Genomic DNA, 19,141 nt, shown 5'->3' on the forward strand with positions numbered 1-19,141 from the left:
TATTTGAAAACTTGGGGCCAAACGTTAACTTAGAATTTTGTCGACTCGATAATCATGGCTCACACTGGATTAATTTGATGTTAAATCATTCCAACAATTTAAAACTTGCAACTACGTAATGTTGTGTTATTTTTATGTGTTTCATTAATGATGAACGTAATAACACGTTCCAAATATTTTCTTGTTTTTTCAATGTTTTTCTGCAGGTGAGTTTATATTAAGAGTGATTTATCAACAAAGTAATAGTAACCATTTGAAATAATGCATCATGCTTAATATTCTAGTTTTCTTTGCTTTAAGTATCCAGTTCATTAGTTGTGATTGATTCTACTTTAATTTGTGCTAAGCTGGCCTACTAAGGGAATTAACAGGCTAAAGAGAGAACAAGGAGGCACATGGTTTTTAAAAGTCTAAATTAAAAATAATAAATTATGAACTACTTAAAAAAGATAAGGGCTACCTCATTATGCCATTTAGGCGCCATGTAACATAAAATTGTCCATGTGGAAGACTTATATAGGAAGAAGACTCGACCATAGTGAAAGATTCTAGAGAAATGTGAAATTTTGCACGATAGATTCTAAAATACCATACATTTGAACGAAAGGTTCTTGAAATATTCTAGGCTTGTAGAGTATTCTAGAAAGGAGACTTATAATTTGTAAATATGTAAGGACTTGTATAACAATTATTTACATGTTAGACCCTAGGTTAGTATTATAAATATAGGAACATTTATTTGTAAAAACATCAAGCAAAAAAATCAAATTATCTACAATATAATTCTTCCTTGCAATTCTCTTGTGTTATCTCTATCATTCTTTTAGCGATTCTTAATATTTTAGAATGATTTAGCATACAAATGATACAAAAACGTAAATAAATATATTGTCAAATACTATACGTGTGCTTAGTTAAACACTAAAAATATAACACATAGCTATAAAGAAAAAGAAAATAAAACAGCCGAAGGGTGTTCAATACCCTAGCTAGGATCTCCTCTGGTTAATTGAGGGAAGGATAAAAATTAATTCCTAGCATCCCACTCTTTTAGAAATTCCATTTATCGTAGAAGTTAAGCAAATAAATTTTAGTACCATGAATATAATGTGTTGTTCAATGTATTTCAAATTATATAATAGCAGGGTATTATTATACAATAATACTGAGGATATTTTTTGTGAAAAATCATTAGTTTTACCCAGTGTACAAAGTAAATTAGTCGAAATATGCTGTTTTTTGGTTTTAATTAATCCTTGTTAATAGTAATATGGGATTGTTAACAATATATACTCATATTAGTTCTCTTTAGCTTTATCATGTAAAGTTTAATTTGCAGTTATCCATAGGTAGGATGGTTTGGTATGTGTTGGAGAAATTATAAGATTACAAATTACAATTAAAAAATAAAATGAAGAAATTAACTTCACTTCTTGGCTGAGGCGCGGATATCTCGCTCTCTTTAAGGAGATTCAAGCCCACTGCAGTAAATCGTTTCACTGGTCCAGCAGTAGTCCTCTTGACTTGTCCCCTCCAGGATACAACAGCCTTATCACAAAAATGTAACTCAACAAACTCTGGACAAGAGTTGAGTTTAAAGCTCTACACAAAGAACACCTCCCTTCAACTAATAAGAACTCTATTTTTTATATAAACTTAACTCTCTCAATTTTTCTTCTCTTATTCTCCCTTCAAAACAAAGAAGACCTCTCTATTTATAGGAGAGAAAATCATACAAAGATGAAAAAATAATAGAATGCCATCATTATCATCATTTAGTGTACCATTATGATTTAGTGCACCATTATGATTTAGTGCACCACTTATTAGTGATAATTAAATTAAAAATACATAATAATATGATTTAGTGCACCACTTATTAGTGATAATTAAATTAAAAATACATAATGGAATGATTTAGTCTTGCACTAAATAAAGATGATAATGAAAGACATTTTTATGCACTAAAGAAAGAATAATAAAGATGACATTAAATGTCATCAATGGACAATTGCTAAAATTGCAATTTAATAAAATGTTAAAATGTTCACACACTAACAATCCCCCACTCATTTTAATATTGTATAAGAGAGTTTATCAGCTGAAGGAAGATTACTATACATAATGAAGGTGTGCTCTGCATTGAACCTCCACTTAGTGAAACAATAACTTTTACTCCAGAGTCGTAGTGGTCTCAGACTTGAACTATGACTGCTTAAGGGACATAAAATATTACTGCTCACACATAGTAATCAAGGTATTGTCACGAGCTTTATAAGCCAGCACATTACGGCCTTGTGCTATCCCGGTTTTATGAGTGCTTTTGAGAATAAGCCTAATTCTCATAGGAAGCGGCCTACTTCCATACTCACATAGGTGAAATCTATCAAGAGTGCTCCTGTAAATTTAACACTCCACCCATACGGGCTACAGATTTTCATTAAGAGTTTTTTTAAACTCAACCTCCTCAATTCACTACAGGAAACAATGCACTCACATCATAGGGAGGGAATAAAAATAGTGCATTTTTTTCACAACAAGTCATCATATGATTCGTTTTTCCCATTGAACCTGGTTATAGGATCTCTAGTCTCCAAGTTGGGTTTCCTCATATATGACTCATGTATTTATAGGCTTCAATCCCATCCCCCTCGATGTGCTCCAGACCTTTTCTCTTGTTAAGGCCTTAGTAAGAGGATCTGCAAGATTTTCACAAGATTTGACATAATCAACATTAATGGTACCACTTGTCAAATATGATCTTACATTACTGTGTTTCCTCCTTATAGGTCTGGATTTACCGTTGTAATAACGATTTTGAACTCTACCAATTGCTGCAGTGCTATCACAATGAATTAAAATTGGAGGAATTGGTTTTTCAAAATAAGATATTTGAAATAATAAATCTCTTAACCAATTCGCTTCCTCACTAGCTGAAGCTAAAGCAATTAGTTCAGCCTCCATGGTAGAGTTAGCAATTATAGTTTGTTTTTTTGATTTCCAACAAACAGCACCACCACCCAATGTAAAAATGTAACCAGTGGTAGAACAGGAATCACCTGCTAAAGTGTTCCAATCTGCATCAGAAAAGCCTTCAAGTACAGCAGGATATTTTTTATAGAACAAACCACAAGTTTTTGTTCCAATTAAATATCTCATAACTCTTGTTATAGCATGCCAATGTTCATTACCTGGCTTGCTAGTAAACCTGCTAAGTACTCCTACTGCATATGCAATATCAGGCCTAGTGCAATCAGTCACATATCTCAAACTTCCAATTACGCTAGCATATTCCTTTTGATTTATCACATCAATTTCACTTTGAACAGGAAACAAGTGTACACTTGAATCAAAAGGAGTTAAAACATGCTTGCAATCAAGAAAGTTATATTTTTTTAAAATTTTCTCAACATAATGTGACTGGTCAAGGAAAATTCCATCACATGTTCTAGTAATTTTTATTCCTAGAATAAAATTTGCCTCACCAAGATCTTTCATATCAAAATGGCTTCTAAGAATGTTCTTAGTATCATCAATAACATTCATATTCGAGCCAAAGATCAATAAATCATCAACATATAGGCAAATAATAACATGTGTATTATTCCAAGACTTATGATATATGCACTTATCACACTCATTTGTTTTAAAATCATTTTCAATCATGCAGGAATCAAACTTTTCATGCCATTGCTTTGGTGCCTATTTCAAGCCATATAGGGATTTAGTAAGTTTACATACTTTGCTTTCTTGGCCTGCTTCAACAAACCTTCAGGTTGTTCCATATAAATTTCTTCATTAAGTTCTCCATTTAAAAAAACAGTTTTTACATCCATTTGATGAATATGCAAATCAAAAATTGCAGCCATAGCAATTAAAAGTCTAATGGATGTAATTCTTGTTACCGGAGAAAAAGTATCAAAAAACTCTAGGCCTTCTAGTTGCTTAAACCCTTTAGCAACTAGTCTAGCCTTATATTTATCGATTGATCCATCTGGTTTTAACTTTTTTCGTAAGACCCATTTGCAACCAATTGTTTTACAACCTGGTGGTAAATCAACTAACTTCCAAGTTTTATTAGAAATTAGTGATTCCATTTCATCATTTACAGCCTCTTTCAAAAAAATAGAATCATACGAAGATAAAGCTTCTTGTAAAGTGAAAGGGTCATCTCCAACATTAAAAACATAAAAATCAGGCCCAAAATCTTTTTCTACTCTAGCTCTTTTACTTCTTCTTACCTCAAAATCATCAATTTCTTTATTTTTTAAAATGGAAGAAGAAGAACTAGGTAGTGATAAAATATTTTGTTCAATTCTTTGACCCCCACTATTTTTAGAATCAAAAGGAAATTTATTTTCATGAAAAATAGCATCACCTGATTCTATTACAATTTTATCTTCAAGATTAAAAAATCTATAGGCTGTACTATTTGAAGCATAACCAAGAAAAACACAAGTAGTAACTTTCTTACCCAATTTTGTAACTTTGGGATCCATTAGCCTCACAAAGGCTAGACAACCCCAAACTCTTAGATATCCCAAATTTGGCTTATGACCTTTCCACAACTCAAAAGGTGTTAGTTTAGTCTTTTTATGAGGCACTCGATTTAACACATAACACGCAATCAAAATAGCTTCACCCCAAAAATTCAAAGGTGCATTTGACTCAATAAGCATGGCATTAGTCAATTCAACCAAAGTTCTATTTTTTCTTTCCGCTACACCATTAGATGAAGGTGAATAAGGAGGAGTAGTTTCATGAATTATTCCCAATGATCTAACAAAAGAATTAAACTCATTTGACTCATATTCACGGCCTCTATCACTTCTAATTCTTTTTATTTTCTTCCCAAACTGATTTTCAACCTCATGGAGAAAAAATTTAAAATTTTCAAAAGCATCACTTTTATTTTTCATTAAGTAAACATATGTAAACTTAGAAAAATCATCAATGAAAGTGATAAAATATCTATTTCCTCCACGAGTTAAAATTCCTCCAAGTTCACAAATATCAGTGTGAACTAATTCTAATAAATCAGTTTTTCTTTCAACTTTAAAATGAGGCCTTTTAGTAATTTTTGCTTTACTACAAGCTTCACACTTTTCAAAATTCTTTTTAATCACTGGGATTAATCCTAAATTACTCATGATTCCAACATAACGATCATTAATATGACACAAACGAGCATGCCAAAAATTAGTAGAAGAAAGCATGTAAACAGAAGTAGAAATTTTATTCATTTCAACATTCAGTTTAAACATCCCATCACAAGCATACCCCTTTCCCACAAAAATACCTTTTTTCACAATTACATATTGATCAGATTCAATAATTTGTTTAAAGCCTGCTTTATTAAGAAGAAAACTAGACATCAAGTTTTTTCTCATGGAAGGAGTATAAAGTACATCTTTCAAAGTTAATATCCTTCCAGAGGTAAAACACAATTCGACATCTCCCGTTCCAAGCACTTGAGTAGTATGAGAATCACCGAGCATGATGGTTTTGGGCTCTCCAAAAGGAGTATATTTTTTAAACCAATCTTTGTCATAACAGACATGACGGTTTGCACCAGAATCAGCCCACCATCCATCAACATTTTCAACCATGTTTATGTCTGTAATCATTGCCACAAAAGGCTCTTCGGTAACGTTTGCCTGAGGTATAGGACCACGTTTCCGGTATCTGCAAAATCGAGCAATATGCCCACTCTTGCCACAGACAAAGCACGGTCCTTTATCATAAACTTGTTGATTTTGTGCTTGGCTATTTTCACCATTATTTTTCTTGGAAAGTCTACCATTATTTTTCTTGAACTTTTTCTTCTTAGGCTTCAAAGAGGTATTTTTGTTAGATTCAGGAGTAATATATTTTGAAGTAACTAAATTTACCTTCGTTGTGATGTTGCTCTCTTCATTTTGTAAAAGTGCATCTTGGCCCCTTGCCTCCTCTTCCATGCGGATTTTCATGATCAAAGTCTCAAGAGAGGTTTCCTTTTGTTTGTGGCGCATAGTTTTTTGAAACTCCTTCCATGAAGGTGGAAGTTTGTCTATTATGCCACAAACAATAAGATTGTCTCCAATTTTGACTTCCTCAGACCTGAGCTCTCCAACGATCATTATAAAATCTTGAGCTTGGTCTATCACTGATTTATCATCCACCATTTGGAAACGAAAAAATCGACTAGCAGCATATTTTTTCGCTTCAGCTTCTTCGGTATCATATTTACTCTGCAATGCTTTCCATATTTTCTTTGCACTAGAGTAAGTTCTATCATAATAATCATAAAAATTATCAGATAGACAATTAAGAATATAATACCGACACTTGTAGGAATCATTATTGTACTTTTCCACTTTCTCTTGATGAGAAATTAGTTCATCGTTATCCATGGAGAGGATGTCAACTTTATTAGGATTTTTTTGAGTCAACACATATGAAACATTGAGAAGACTTAAGTAGAAAAGTACTTTACCCTTCCATCTCTTGAAATGATTACCATTAAACCGAAATGGTTTGTTTAGATCTCCCATCTTGATATCCGCGGATTTTTCAATTGTAGCCATATTGAATCTCCTTAAAATTGTTGGAGAAATTATAAGATTACAAATTACAATTAAAAAATAAAATGAAGAAATTAACTTCACTTCTTGGCTGAGGCGCGGATATCTCGCTCTCTTTAAGGAGATTCAAGCCCACTGCAGTAAATCGTTTCACTGGTCCAGCAGTAGTCCTCTTGACTTGTCCCCTCCAGGATACAACAGCCTTATCACAAAAATGTAACTCAACAAACTCTGGACAAGAGTTGAGTTTAAAGCTCTACACAAAGAACACCTCCCTTCAACTAATAAGAACTCTCTTTTTTATATAAACTTAACTCTCTCAATTTTTCTTCTCTTATTCTCCCTTCAAAACAAAGAAGACCTCTCTATTTATAGGAGAGAAAATCATACAAAGATGAAAAAAATAATAGAATGCCATCATTATCATCATTTAGTGTACCATTATGATTTAGTGCACCATTATGATTTAGTGCACCACTTATTAGTGATAATTAAATTAAAAATACATAATAATATGATTTAGTGCACCACTTATTAGTGATAATTAAATTAAAAATACATAATGGAATGATTTAGTCTTGCACTAAATAAAGATGATAATGAAAGACATTTTTATGCACTAAAGAAAGAATAATAAAGATGACATTAAATGTCATCAATGGACAATTGCTAAAATTGCAATTTAATAAAATGTTAAAATGTTCACACACTAACAGTATGAAAGAAAAAATTATTGGTGAAAAATGTTTTCCTAAAAAAAAAAGTGAATTCTTACCTATTTTATAATATTTAATAAATAAGTAAAATATTATTATTCCAAAATCATTTATATATAATTTACGCAAACAAATGAACTCTCATTTGATCCCTGTATATTATTCAAAGAAAAATAAGTTGTGATAAAATATGTCATCAAAATATTTCACTTTATAATATTTAGATATGATTTATTATTGCTACCCCTTTCACACTTTACTGGTATAGGGAGTGGAATTGGGGAGGCTACTGGAAGTTCATTTTTTATTTCACAATTTTTTAAGTATATTTTTGTTTCACAAATAGGCATGCTAGATCGTGCATATATATTCGTTGACGGTGGATCATCAAATTTGTTCTAGAAAAGCCTAATGAAGGCTATGGGAGTGGGATGTGTTGGAGGCTGAATATAAGACGATAAACGTGGAACTTATTTTTTCACCTTTCAGAAATATTATTCTCTTTATTTTTTTAAAAAATAATATATTTTTCCTAAAAACCGTAGGAGACGTGCTTGATGGAGTATTCAAAAGCAAGGTCCAAGTAGTGGCTAATTAAGCAGAAATCACGCTGCACTATTAATCAGTTTATATTATATATATAGCCAAATCAATTATTTACATAAAAATTTGCTGGAAAAACATGCATAATACCAAAATGGAGGTCACATTCGTGCATGATTTTCGTTTTCTAGTCAAACAAAAAGAATATTGGTTCTTTATTCTTACATCAATCATTGAAAATATTATCCATTTCTTGTATATATTTATCAAACAGCTTGATGATATATGAAAAAGCTAAGATCCAAACAAACCAACTCATAAATACTGGGTTCCAACACTTTTATTTATAAGTTGTATACAGCACACGGACGGACAGTATATTCTCCTAATTTCCTTTTACCAGATGTGACGTAAAGAAAGGAACTTTTATATTAGCAAACAAATGATTAACACATGTCAAAGATTACTAAGTAGCTTATTATTATGGTTAAAAAAAACAAAAAAGCAGAACCTAGGATTAGTCAAAATTAAATAGTATCTTTGTTCACTGCTTTGGCATTATATCCTGTAATCATCTTTGATGCTTATTGAACAGACATGTTAAATATTAAAGAAAATGACAAAATTGGTTTCTCTGTTTTCCATTTTCAGAAGGTTCAGAATAGATTTTTAAGTATAATCCGAGTAATTTTGATTTTTTAAGTTTATCAAAAGTAAATATATTTGACCTCCATCAAATATTTTGAACTTTAATTGTTAAATACCAGTGAGAATAGAAATATTTAGGAAAAATGATCAATATGGTCCTTAATGTATGGGTAATGCTTTATTTTGGTCCTTAATATATTTCACTTGATCGAAATGGTCCTTAATGTATGACAAATGTGTTCATTTTGGTCATTAATCTATTTCACTTGATTGAATGGTCCTTAATGTATAACAAAATGCGTTCATTTTAGTCCTTTATCCTAAACCTAACAAATTTATAAAAAAAAATGTTAAATTTAACTATGGAACCCACGTGGCTAACAAAATCGACCATTGTTGTCTTATTTGTTAGCTCCAAAGAAAGAACTCCATAAAATCTAACACCATTTTCTCTATTTTCTCCAACAAAATTTACGATTTTCTAATTCCTAAAATATTATTCCACTGACCTAAAAAAGATTTATGTTTTAAGTCAGAGAAAATAGTAAATTTTGTTAAAAAAAATAGAGACAATGATGTTAGATTTCATGAATTTTTTCTTTAGAGCTAATAAAGAATATAACAATGGTGGATTTTGTAAGCCACATGGGGTCCACATCTAAATTTCACACTCTTTTGGGGGATAAAATCTGTTAGATTTATGGTAAAGGACTAAAATAAAAACATTTTGTTATACATTAAGGACCATTTTGGTCATTTTCTTGAAATATTTAACAGAACTCACATTTGTAAGTATAATGTTTGTAATGATGTTATTTTAAAAAAATCTATTTTAAGAGTTTGGTGCAATTTTTTTAGGAGCAATTTCTGTTATTTTTGGTCTATTTAATTTGTGTCTTGTATAGTTTTTTTTATGTTTCGAGTTAAGCTGTGATTTTGAAATAAAATTTTAGTATTTTTGATCAATTTTTTCCCACTGTAGCAATTAGAATTTGGTAAAATAATTGATGATGACCAAAATACTCACTTTTGAAAAATTTAAAGGACTAAACTGCTAAAGTAATACATAAAAATAAGAAATAGAAAATTCTCAACTTACCATAAAAAATAAGGGATCATTTTTTCATAAAAATTACTTTTGGAGAATCTGTCTCAACATAATTTATTATTTTCAAATGTAATAACTCGTTAATTAGAAAATACTGTTTTTAATAAAAATCAATACTTGTTTTCGAATCTCTCAGGTGAGAGCTGCGTATCCTAACCAACTAGACTATAGCGGATTATTGCACCCATTAAAACAGTAAAGTCCAACATCTTTTCTGACTAATTAATGAATAATGTCTACTTTCTCTTTATAAATTTTTCTTAAATAGAAGACACTGACACTTCCATTGGGCCTCAAACCTGAATTCCAAGTCAACAAACAGTAGAGGTACGTTTTTAACATATATACGTAAGTGATATGTATTAGATGTCTATCTCTCAAATCAAGTCAACAGCGAACCAAACTAAATGATTCATGTATATTTTTATTTTTTAAAAAAGAGTATTTTATCATTTGTTTCAACTAATTTGGTTTCGATTCATTCACAGGACTCATCCTACCTGTCTTCTACACGTGTTGCGCGTTCAACTGAATTTGAGAATATTAAAAAAAAGGAAAAATTATTAAATACATAATTTATTTTATCATCTTTTAAAATATTTTCTATCATTTGAAAAAATTATAAAAATCTCTACTCTTTTCTATTTTTGGATACATCATTTTACGTGATGTATCGGCCGGATACATCACTTTATGTGATATATCGAGACATACGTGATGTATAGGAACATATGTGATGTATCCGAAATCGAGATGTGATGTATCAAGATGTTGAGGGATGTATCCGGATTCCACCAAATTTAAGAGATTTTTTGTGTAATTTGGAAAATAATAGGGATAGGATGCAATTAGCTCTTAAAACTATCAGATTTATGTAATCCCTACTAAAACAAATTGAGTTGGTAAATAGATGGGTTATTGACCCACTTAAATATTATTGGGAAAATTAAGCGGATTGACAAATATTACTGCTATATTATGCTATAAGAGTATTGTTTCAATAAATTATGCAAATTGATTACAGTTTAATGAAATTTACTATTATACAAATCTGGAGGCTCATATACAAATCTGGAAGCAAATATATAAAATCTCTTTGAAAGATCAATTTGTATAATACAGCGAGATATACAAACAGGAAGGGCCAATTTGAATAATGCAGTGAGAGATACAAAAGAAAATTGGCATAACAACTGAAACTATAACTATGGAACGTAATTAAGCAAACTGTAGCTATAGAGCCTAATTATGTTTTAAATCTTTGTTATTTTTAAAAGTTGGATTGAAATGAGCTAAAAAATCGGGTCATAACCCAATTTGTCCAATTCTTTTTAACTTTTAAATTAAATATTTATTTTTTATAATATGTTTGAGTACCTAATAAAACTTTTTTCCTAATATTATGACTATTAAAGCATGTCAAATTAAAAAAAATAGATAAAATTTCTCAAGGATTAGGCTAGGTTGCATATCAACTCAATTTTTAAATGGATTGAACTAAACGAATCAAAATTAACCCAATTAATAATTTTAAAAAAAGCAGATTATTAACCCGCCCTAACATAAACGATTGAACGGGTTATGATTTAATAGATTGATTTTGTTACCCCTAATTTTAACTAATCCTATCTATATGTTTTTTGTACTCTTCATCTGCATGCATCATGTCATGATTAAAACGACAACGATTGTCATTGAATTTGTCACGTTGAAAAATTATGATGTATCACTATAAAATTATGGATCCACCTCTATATTATATATTCAAATGTTTCTCTTAGTGATATGCATTTGGAAATATCAATGCCACCAAAATTATATATAAGAGAAGAAGGAAAATTTTAGTAACTTAATTGGTTAGCCATCTTAATTTTGATCTTATTGATAAAGAATTAAATAAAGTGGGAATCAATTTATCAAAACGTATTTCACAATTCAAGGCTAGTGAATACTTGGAGTAGGCTGGGCTGGCCCAGAAAAAGATAAGAGCCCATGCAATAATGATCCATAGGGGTCAAAGCCATCTGATATATAATGTGAACATTCCAAAAATTCTACTAACATATCCTTGAAGGAGAATGGAAATAACTTCAACAAAATTTAGGTGTATAAAGTTGTATTTTGACAATAATAAGGACAAATAGTTCAACGCTGCATGTGTGTTTCGTTTGGAAAATAATTTATTTTCTGGAAAAAAAAGTGTGATCACTATTAAAAGATTACTATTTTTCAGTGAAAAATATTCAGTGACTAATCACACAGATATTTTGATTGAATTAATGAGAAAAAATGTAATATTTTCATACGAAAATATTAGAAAGTTTTCCACTATTCAATGAAAATTTATTTTTCCAATGAACTGGTTTGATGGAGAATGAGTAGTAAAATCTAGCAACACAATTTTTTCTATAATTCACAGTAGAAAAAAATTTCATTTCTAGTAATGAATGTTTAAGTGAATGTATATCAATGTGCATATATGGAATTTAATTTTAAAAGTAAGTGTTTAAAAAAAAAACATATTTCTTAAAATACACCACATATTCAAAATTTAATTTTTTAGTAAGGAGTAAGTTTTTTCACAATAAACTTGGACTAGTATACATATGCATTTTTTAAAAATTCCAACTCCACATATATAGGCATGAAGTGATCTTTTACTTTGATCAATTTAACTTATTGTGCTTCCCTTTTTTTCATTATCTTTAACCCATTTTTGCATCAAAGGGAGTACTGTTTTTCCTTTTTAATGATGTCACTTAACTAACTTGGTCGAAACATCATAACCCCAATATTCAGACTCAAAGAGGATCATAAAAGCAACTGACACATACTCCCATCGTTCCATATTAAATGGGCATCTTATTAAAAATATTTATCTTATATTACTTAATTATTTACTAAATTAAAATAGCATTAATTAAATTTTTCTTATTTTACCCCTACAATTAATGTGACCTTTTGAATGTAAATAATTTTCAGTACTAACTATTTCTATACTTTATGTATATTGCATTGATATAAAAAAAAGAGCAAAATAATAAAGTCTTCCAATATATTAATAATTTTTTAATCACCATATAAAATTAAAAGTGCCCATCTAATATGGGACGGAGGCAATAGTAGTTATATAATTGTTCATGGCAATAAATAGTCATGGACATTTATTGCTTAAAGATTGACCATCAAATGATATTGCCATGTTAGAGATAAAGACATAAAAACTTATTTAAACTGGAGTGAAATTATCGATCATATTTAAATTATTTTATTAAATAATTAACGAAGGAGGTAAATAAAATGAAAAATAAAAGTTCTAACTTTTTTTGTTTGTCACTAAATATCTGTTTGATAATAAAATTTTATCTGTTTGTCCATATCGATTTATTATTTATTAACTTTTTACACTTAAAATTTTACCTCACATATTTACGATCATAAATTTTATTTTTTTTATTATATTGAATAACAATTTTAGTTTACGCTTAGAAGATTCAAAAGTCTATTTCAAAAATTGAAATTAGATCAAAATAAGACACAAAAAATGAAATAGGGAGACTATAATTTTTTTTTTTAAAATTTTTTATTCAATATTTGATTCCGCATTAAAATTCAACTAAATCTAAATTTGCATCAAAAAATTTTATATTCGAAATAAAATACTTCCTAACAAAGACAACTATGAATCCAAAAAAAATTTAAAACATAAAACATCTAATTAAGAATAAAAACATCTTTACCACCCCACCAACACCCTTCTTTTTTTTTGCGTAGAGACTACATGTTATCATGTAGCTTCCCCCAAGTCAATTTAGATAAGACCAGTCAAATGCAGAGAAACTGCATTGGAATGTGCTATAAAGGATATCCCTTTCATCAATATATAAACCTGACCCTCTTAAGAGATTTTAATTCTCAGAATCCATTTAATATTTTCCCCCTTTAATTTCTCCTTTGCCTTGCCTGTTTGCTAAATCTATTTTATCATTTTTGTGTTCCATCACTCCTACAATTTGTAATACCAAAGCAAAAACAGAACAATGTCAGCTAATTTTCCATATCCTAGCACTAACTCTTCTCATCTTGACTCTGTTTTACTGCCCATTAAGATATCTGGTTTTTTGGAGGAACCAAACAACATGACTAGTAGTAGAGTACCAAATTGTATTTCTCAATATTATTTGCAAGAGCTCCCTCTCAATATGAGTAATAGTGTTAACGAAAGCTATACTGAAAATATGCAACCAATGGACGCAAAAAGAAACATTAGTGAAGGCTCTTCTTCCCATTGCTCTGCTCAATCTAAGGTATATACTCCAATCACTCTGTTTTAATTTGTTTATCTTATTTGTTTTTTTAATTAGTTTTATAAATAATGTCTCTTTTACTTTTGTTGACAACTCTTTATTTCTAACTTTGCATGTAGTATATTTAAAATCACGAGATAAAGGACATTTTAATATATTCTGTGTATCTTTAATTTCAGATCACTAGATTCAGAAGTTTTCTCCGTTCTAAGTCAAATTAGATAGATCAAGTTTTAATTATTGGATTATCTTGATGAAGTGGTAATTATTATTTGTGATTTTGTTAGAATGTAATAGAGGCTGATGATGGGAAAAAGCAAAAGAAAAGAAATGGTAATGTAAAAAAAGAGAAAAAAGCAAAGGATAATAAGAAGAAAGCCCCTGAAGAGGCCCCTACAGGATATGTTCATGTTAGAGCAAGGAGGGGCCAGGCAACTGACAGCCACAGTCTTGCTGAAAGGGTAACAAATTTTCTACCATACAATTAATCTTCCACTTTAAGTTATATATATATAAACATATATATTGTCTGTGTAAAATATTTTTAAACTATAGTAGTAGATAGAAGTGAAATGACAATATAATTATTCTGGAATTCAAAATTATTAATTGAAATTTTTTGATACTAATTAATTGATCTCTATGACATAATTATAGGTGAGGAGAGAGAAAATAAGTGAAAGGATGAAGATATTGCAAGCACTTGTTCCTGGTTGTGACGAGGTAGATCAAGTTTCAGCAATTTGTCTTCTCCCTTTTGGCAGAATATCAAAAGACGTTCCTAAACTTTGACTCGTTTTATTCGATTCCTTTGCTTGTTATCAACCTAGTTTTAGTAGAATAGCCAAGTTTAGAGGAGTAATTAAGACTATTGATAATTTAGGATAATTTGAATAAAACACGTCAAATTTAAAGTGGTCCTTATGATTCACACTTAATTCCCTTTTTATATTAAACCATTAATGTTTAACGTGGCATGATTGAGATCAGGTAACTGGGAAGGCCCTCATGTTGGATGAGATAATCAACTATGTCCAGTCCTTGCAAAACCAAGTTGAGGTAAAAAATTATTACTTATTATTATTTGACTTTTACAAGAAAAAAATAGAGAAAAAGGAAAGGAGTAATAATTCATCTATTTGACTAAGAAGACATCATTTTACAGTTTTTATCCATGAAGCTTGCTTCTTTGAACCCCATGTACTATGACTTCGGCATGGAGTTAGATGCTCTTATGGTCAAACATGATCAGGTACATATGCATAAATTTTCATTTTGTTTATATCTCTATATACATATCTAGTAAAAAAAATATTGAGGAAACTGTATCTTTTGACACAAAGATATGTATAGTGGTGGAGCCACGTGTACTTAAAAGGTTGTTGAAAAGTTATACTGAGTAGCTAGGTAAAATTTTAGCTCCGCCACTAAATATGTAGCTAATTCTCTTCTTTTCTTATTGAATTATGATTAGAATTGGCTTGGCTTGGAAGAACCATTAATGGAGAACACAAATAGTGGATATCCTCTCCTGGATAGTTCAACATCACTTGTGTTTCAACAATTGCATCTCCCAAATTCCACTTCTCAGGTATCCAATAATAAAATATTAATCGATCTCTATATATACGTCATATCCAATAAGACAAAAACCTAAAAGACATTGATAAAGATTGATCTGTTGTCGCCACCCGTTTGACATAGTATTCTTTTCACATATTATTTTAAGTTAGGGATTATTTTTTTACACCGTAGAACATAATATGATTTAATATTATATATATATATCTAACATGTGCAGATATGTTTTCAGGGTAATGGACAGGTCTTATGGAGTGTAGATGACCAAAGACAAAAGATGATTATTAATCATTCAGAATTGATCAGTAATAACAACAACTTGTGTTCCTTTCCATTAATATGAGACCAGCACTGCCCTACACAACATCTGGTGAGCTATCCATACACTCTCTCCCACGTTTATTTTACTTGTCCAGTATTGACTTAACACACTTATTAAGAAATAATAAATGAAATGATATTTTTTCTTTATCATCCTTTGAATATAATAAATTCAATATTTTGAAAATGACTATTGTTAATAATAAGGCTAAATTAAAAATTAAATGATAAATTATCTCTTGATTTTTTAAACTTGACGTCTAAAAATAGATGGAGGAAGTATATATCTTGAGTGTGATTTTTGTATTTGTGCAGTAATTTGGAAGGCTATGATTCTTCTTCTTAGTCCAACATCATTGAAGTGAGAGATCTATGGATGGGATGGATCAAAACGAATTTATGATAATTCAAGAAAGTAGCAGATCTTTCATGTGGACATACTTTTGTTTTTGTCCAATATCTGACTTCCCAGATTTGGAACTGGTGGTTCGGTGTCTCTATGTAATAAACTAGGAACTGGAGGAAAATACTATTGAGTAATTGTAGACAGAATTAAATGTATTATTTCGTACTGCCAGTAAATAAATAGTAGTTTCATTCCTTATTTGTTGTTTCATATTAGATGTGTCAAAAATGAATGGATTAAGCTGATTAAGTTGGACGGTTAAAATGTGTTGAGTTAATAAATGAATGAATTATTAATCCACCAAAAAGTTACTTGAGATAATGGATTAACTAAAATACGGGTTATGTTTAGACTATATATTTTAAAAGTATATATAGTTTCCTCAAATATGGACTAACAATACAAACTTCACATTAACATATTTTGTTAAGTTTGTGAAGATTCACTATTATAGGGGATCAAAATTGTATAGTTTGATTAATTGAAAGTTTGATTAATATGCTTAGCCTAATCATAAGTATCAAAATTAAAATTAATCTATATTTGAAGGATTAAAATTAAAGCGCAAATTTCCCTTATTTTTAACAGAAATTATACAAAAGATTAAAGGATTCTGGAGAAAAGTACCTTCAATAAGAAAATTTAGTTAATTATTCTACACTGTTGTTAAATTTCATTTCAAGTCAAATTACATTACTGTTAAAATGTATGTGAACAGTTGGGACAGGGTCCCTTATCAAAAATTAGTGTACAAACTTAAAAAATAGAAAGATAAAATAGACACAAAATTTTTACGTGGAAACTCCTTGCTATTATAATCTAGGAATTGTACTCACAATCCCTCTCCTCTCCTTATAACAACTCTGTTACAGATTTGAAGCAATACCTCTACTGCTTCCTAAATCACCAACCTCTTAAGATGATTTAGAGTTCAGGTGGTCTCCATAATTGACTCTAGTTACTTCGACAAAATGAACAAAAGAAATAGAAACAAAAATTGATCTAACTTCCTTTACAGATTAGGAGTAGACCTTACAAGATTGAGACTAAGAAATTACAACTCTAAAATAAGAACAAAACACTGATAAGTTTATCAGATCCTTGGTCTCCTTCAAGAGCAAATTTCAGATACTTTAGAACATGAGCTTCAATGGATGTTTCATTTTTAGTGATTCCAGAACGCCAAATGAGAATAGGTTGTAAAGAATGTATATATCAATGATATATAATGCGTTGTGCAATTTGTATTGGTTAGACAACTGACCCTCTGCGCAGGGACTCGGCGGCGTACACTGCAGATCTGATAGAGTCTGTTTTGTACTATCTGTCTGCTATCGTTATCAGCAAAGTGTCCTCAAAGGGACCAGGTCCTCTATCTATTTCCTGAGTTTGTCAAATCATCAAAATCATTATACAGAGCATTAACAATTACATAAATAAATTAGGTTGGAGGGATGGATTGTTTATTATTAATTATATTAACGTTGAGTTGTACATCTGAATTCTGGAGGATAGAAATTCAGTTATTTGACCGTTAGAAACTTTTTCTTTGGAAGTTCCTTAAAAACTGAACTCCATGTAACCAGTGCCATACAAATTAAATAGATTTTTTAGGACGATATATAGCTTGATTTAGGTAGGCGGTGATTTGATGCACGAAACATGTAGACTTTAATAGGGTGCAGGGAAGGATCTAACTTTAAATGATATGATATAGATAATCTATCATAATATAAATATTAGTAGACTAGTGATTATTTTCACAGTTCAAACCCGTGATATAAAATTTGACCTAAGATATTAAATTCACGAGGAAATAAAAGATGAGATTTATGGAAAACATTTAAACAATATTGTTCATTTAATCACACATTGAGGATAAGATCAAATTTTAAGTGCCAACTGCACTTGCCTCCAATGTTATAAATGTAGTTTACAAGTATATATGTGGTTTATAGAGACATTCCATGAGATGTTTTTGTTTATGGGAGACATATAAGACTGTTTAGCCACTTATTAAAATAGTCACCTGACTGATCATAACTAATTTGTTTTATTAACAACAATGCAAATGAAAGATTTTCGATCTTTAATTAACTAAACATCAGACGACAAGTACCACCAAACTAAATTATAGAAATGTCCAGTTTATTAGGATTTGAAATAACTAATCAGTGTGACTAGTGACCCCCCACCCACCCACGAACTCCAACCCCATCAAATCCTCTATTAAGGTAATTAAATAGATGCAATTTCTTAAAATTGTTTAGAAGAAAGCAGTTTGGTGCCATCTAATGGATATTTGTTCTAATAATAATGATAAATAATTGTTTTTACATAGAGTTCCCACAACTCGTCAATTTTTCACTAGAATCGTTTGGTTAGAAACAAGTTATTCCAGAATTAATTATTATGGGATAAAATAAGATAATTTATTCCATCATGTATATAGAATAACTTATCCCATCATTATGATATAGATGGTGGGATAAGTTATCCCAGGACTATTTATTTTTATTCGAAGTCCCACTTTTTCTTGCTTTCTAATTTCCTTCAATTTACTAACCTTTGTCAAGCAATTAAATTGTCAAATCTTTAGTTTTCTTCTGACTTTTAAGTGATTAATTAAATTGATCAGCATTATTTGTCTAGAGTGGGGCACTCCGTATTTTACATAAACAACAGGAGAAAAATGACTGTAAATGGAAGAAAACTAAGAAAAAAGAGTAAATTAATTAAAATAATGTTAATTAAATATATAAAACATAACTAAATAAGAGTGCGTTTTCTCAGGTTGAATAGCTTTTTGGATAAGATGGTCAGACCACTCACGTATAATTAGAAGGGCGCGTTAAAGATATAATAATAAATAAAATTATAATTTCTTTAATATATTAAATTTTTAGATGAAATGTTAATATTTTAACGAGCAAAAACTAAGAGAAGGA

At 29.9% G+C, this 19,141-nt stretch overlaps 1 protein-coding gene across 1 annotated transcript; it reads left to right on the top strand.

Annotated features, from left to right (window-relative positions):
- The first annotated feature begins 13,550 nt into the window (after window positions 1-13,550).
- LOC129900876 (basic helix-loop-helix protein 80-like) lies at window positions 13,551-16,359 on the top strand. The gene is made up of 8 exons (XM_055975951.1): window positions 13,551-13,885; window positions 14,173-14,346; window positions 14,543-14,608; window positions 14,876-14,944; window positions 15,051-15,137; window positions 15,360-15,476; window positions 15,699-15,836; window positions 16,103-16,359. The coding sequence occupies exons 1-7, from the start codon at window positions 13,619-13,621 to the stop codon at window positions 15,807-15,809; spliced, it is 891 nt and encodes a 296-aa protein (XP_055831926.1). The 5' UTR covers window positions 13,551-13,618; the 3' UTR covers window positions 15,810-15,836; window positions 16,103-16,359.
- The last annotated feature ends 2,782 nt before the right edge of the window (window positions 16,360-19,141 follow it).

Source organism: Solanum dulcamara, chromosome 8, assembly GCF_947179165.1.
Source record: "Solanum dulcamara chromosome 8, daSolDulc1.2, whole genome shotgun sequence".
Classification (NCBI taxonomy): Eukaryota; Viridiplantae; Streptophyta; class Magnoliopsida; order Solanales; family Solanaceae; genus Solanum; species Solanum dulcamara.

Excerpts from the sequence above, each read along its gene's own strand:
- LOC129900876 (XM_055975951.1), top strand. The coding sequence starts at position 13,619 with ATGTCAGCTAATTTTCCATATCCTAGCACTAACTCTTCTCATCTTGAC. Across the intron at positions 14,347-14,542 it reads GCCACAGTCTTGCTGAAAGG|GTGAGGAGAGAGAAAATAAG; the intron begins GTAACAAATTTT and ends ACATAATTATAG. Across the intron at positions 15,477-15,698 it reads TCCCAAATTCCACTTCTCAG|GGTAATGGACAGGTCTTATG; the intron begins GTATCCAATAAT and ends ATATGTTTTCAG.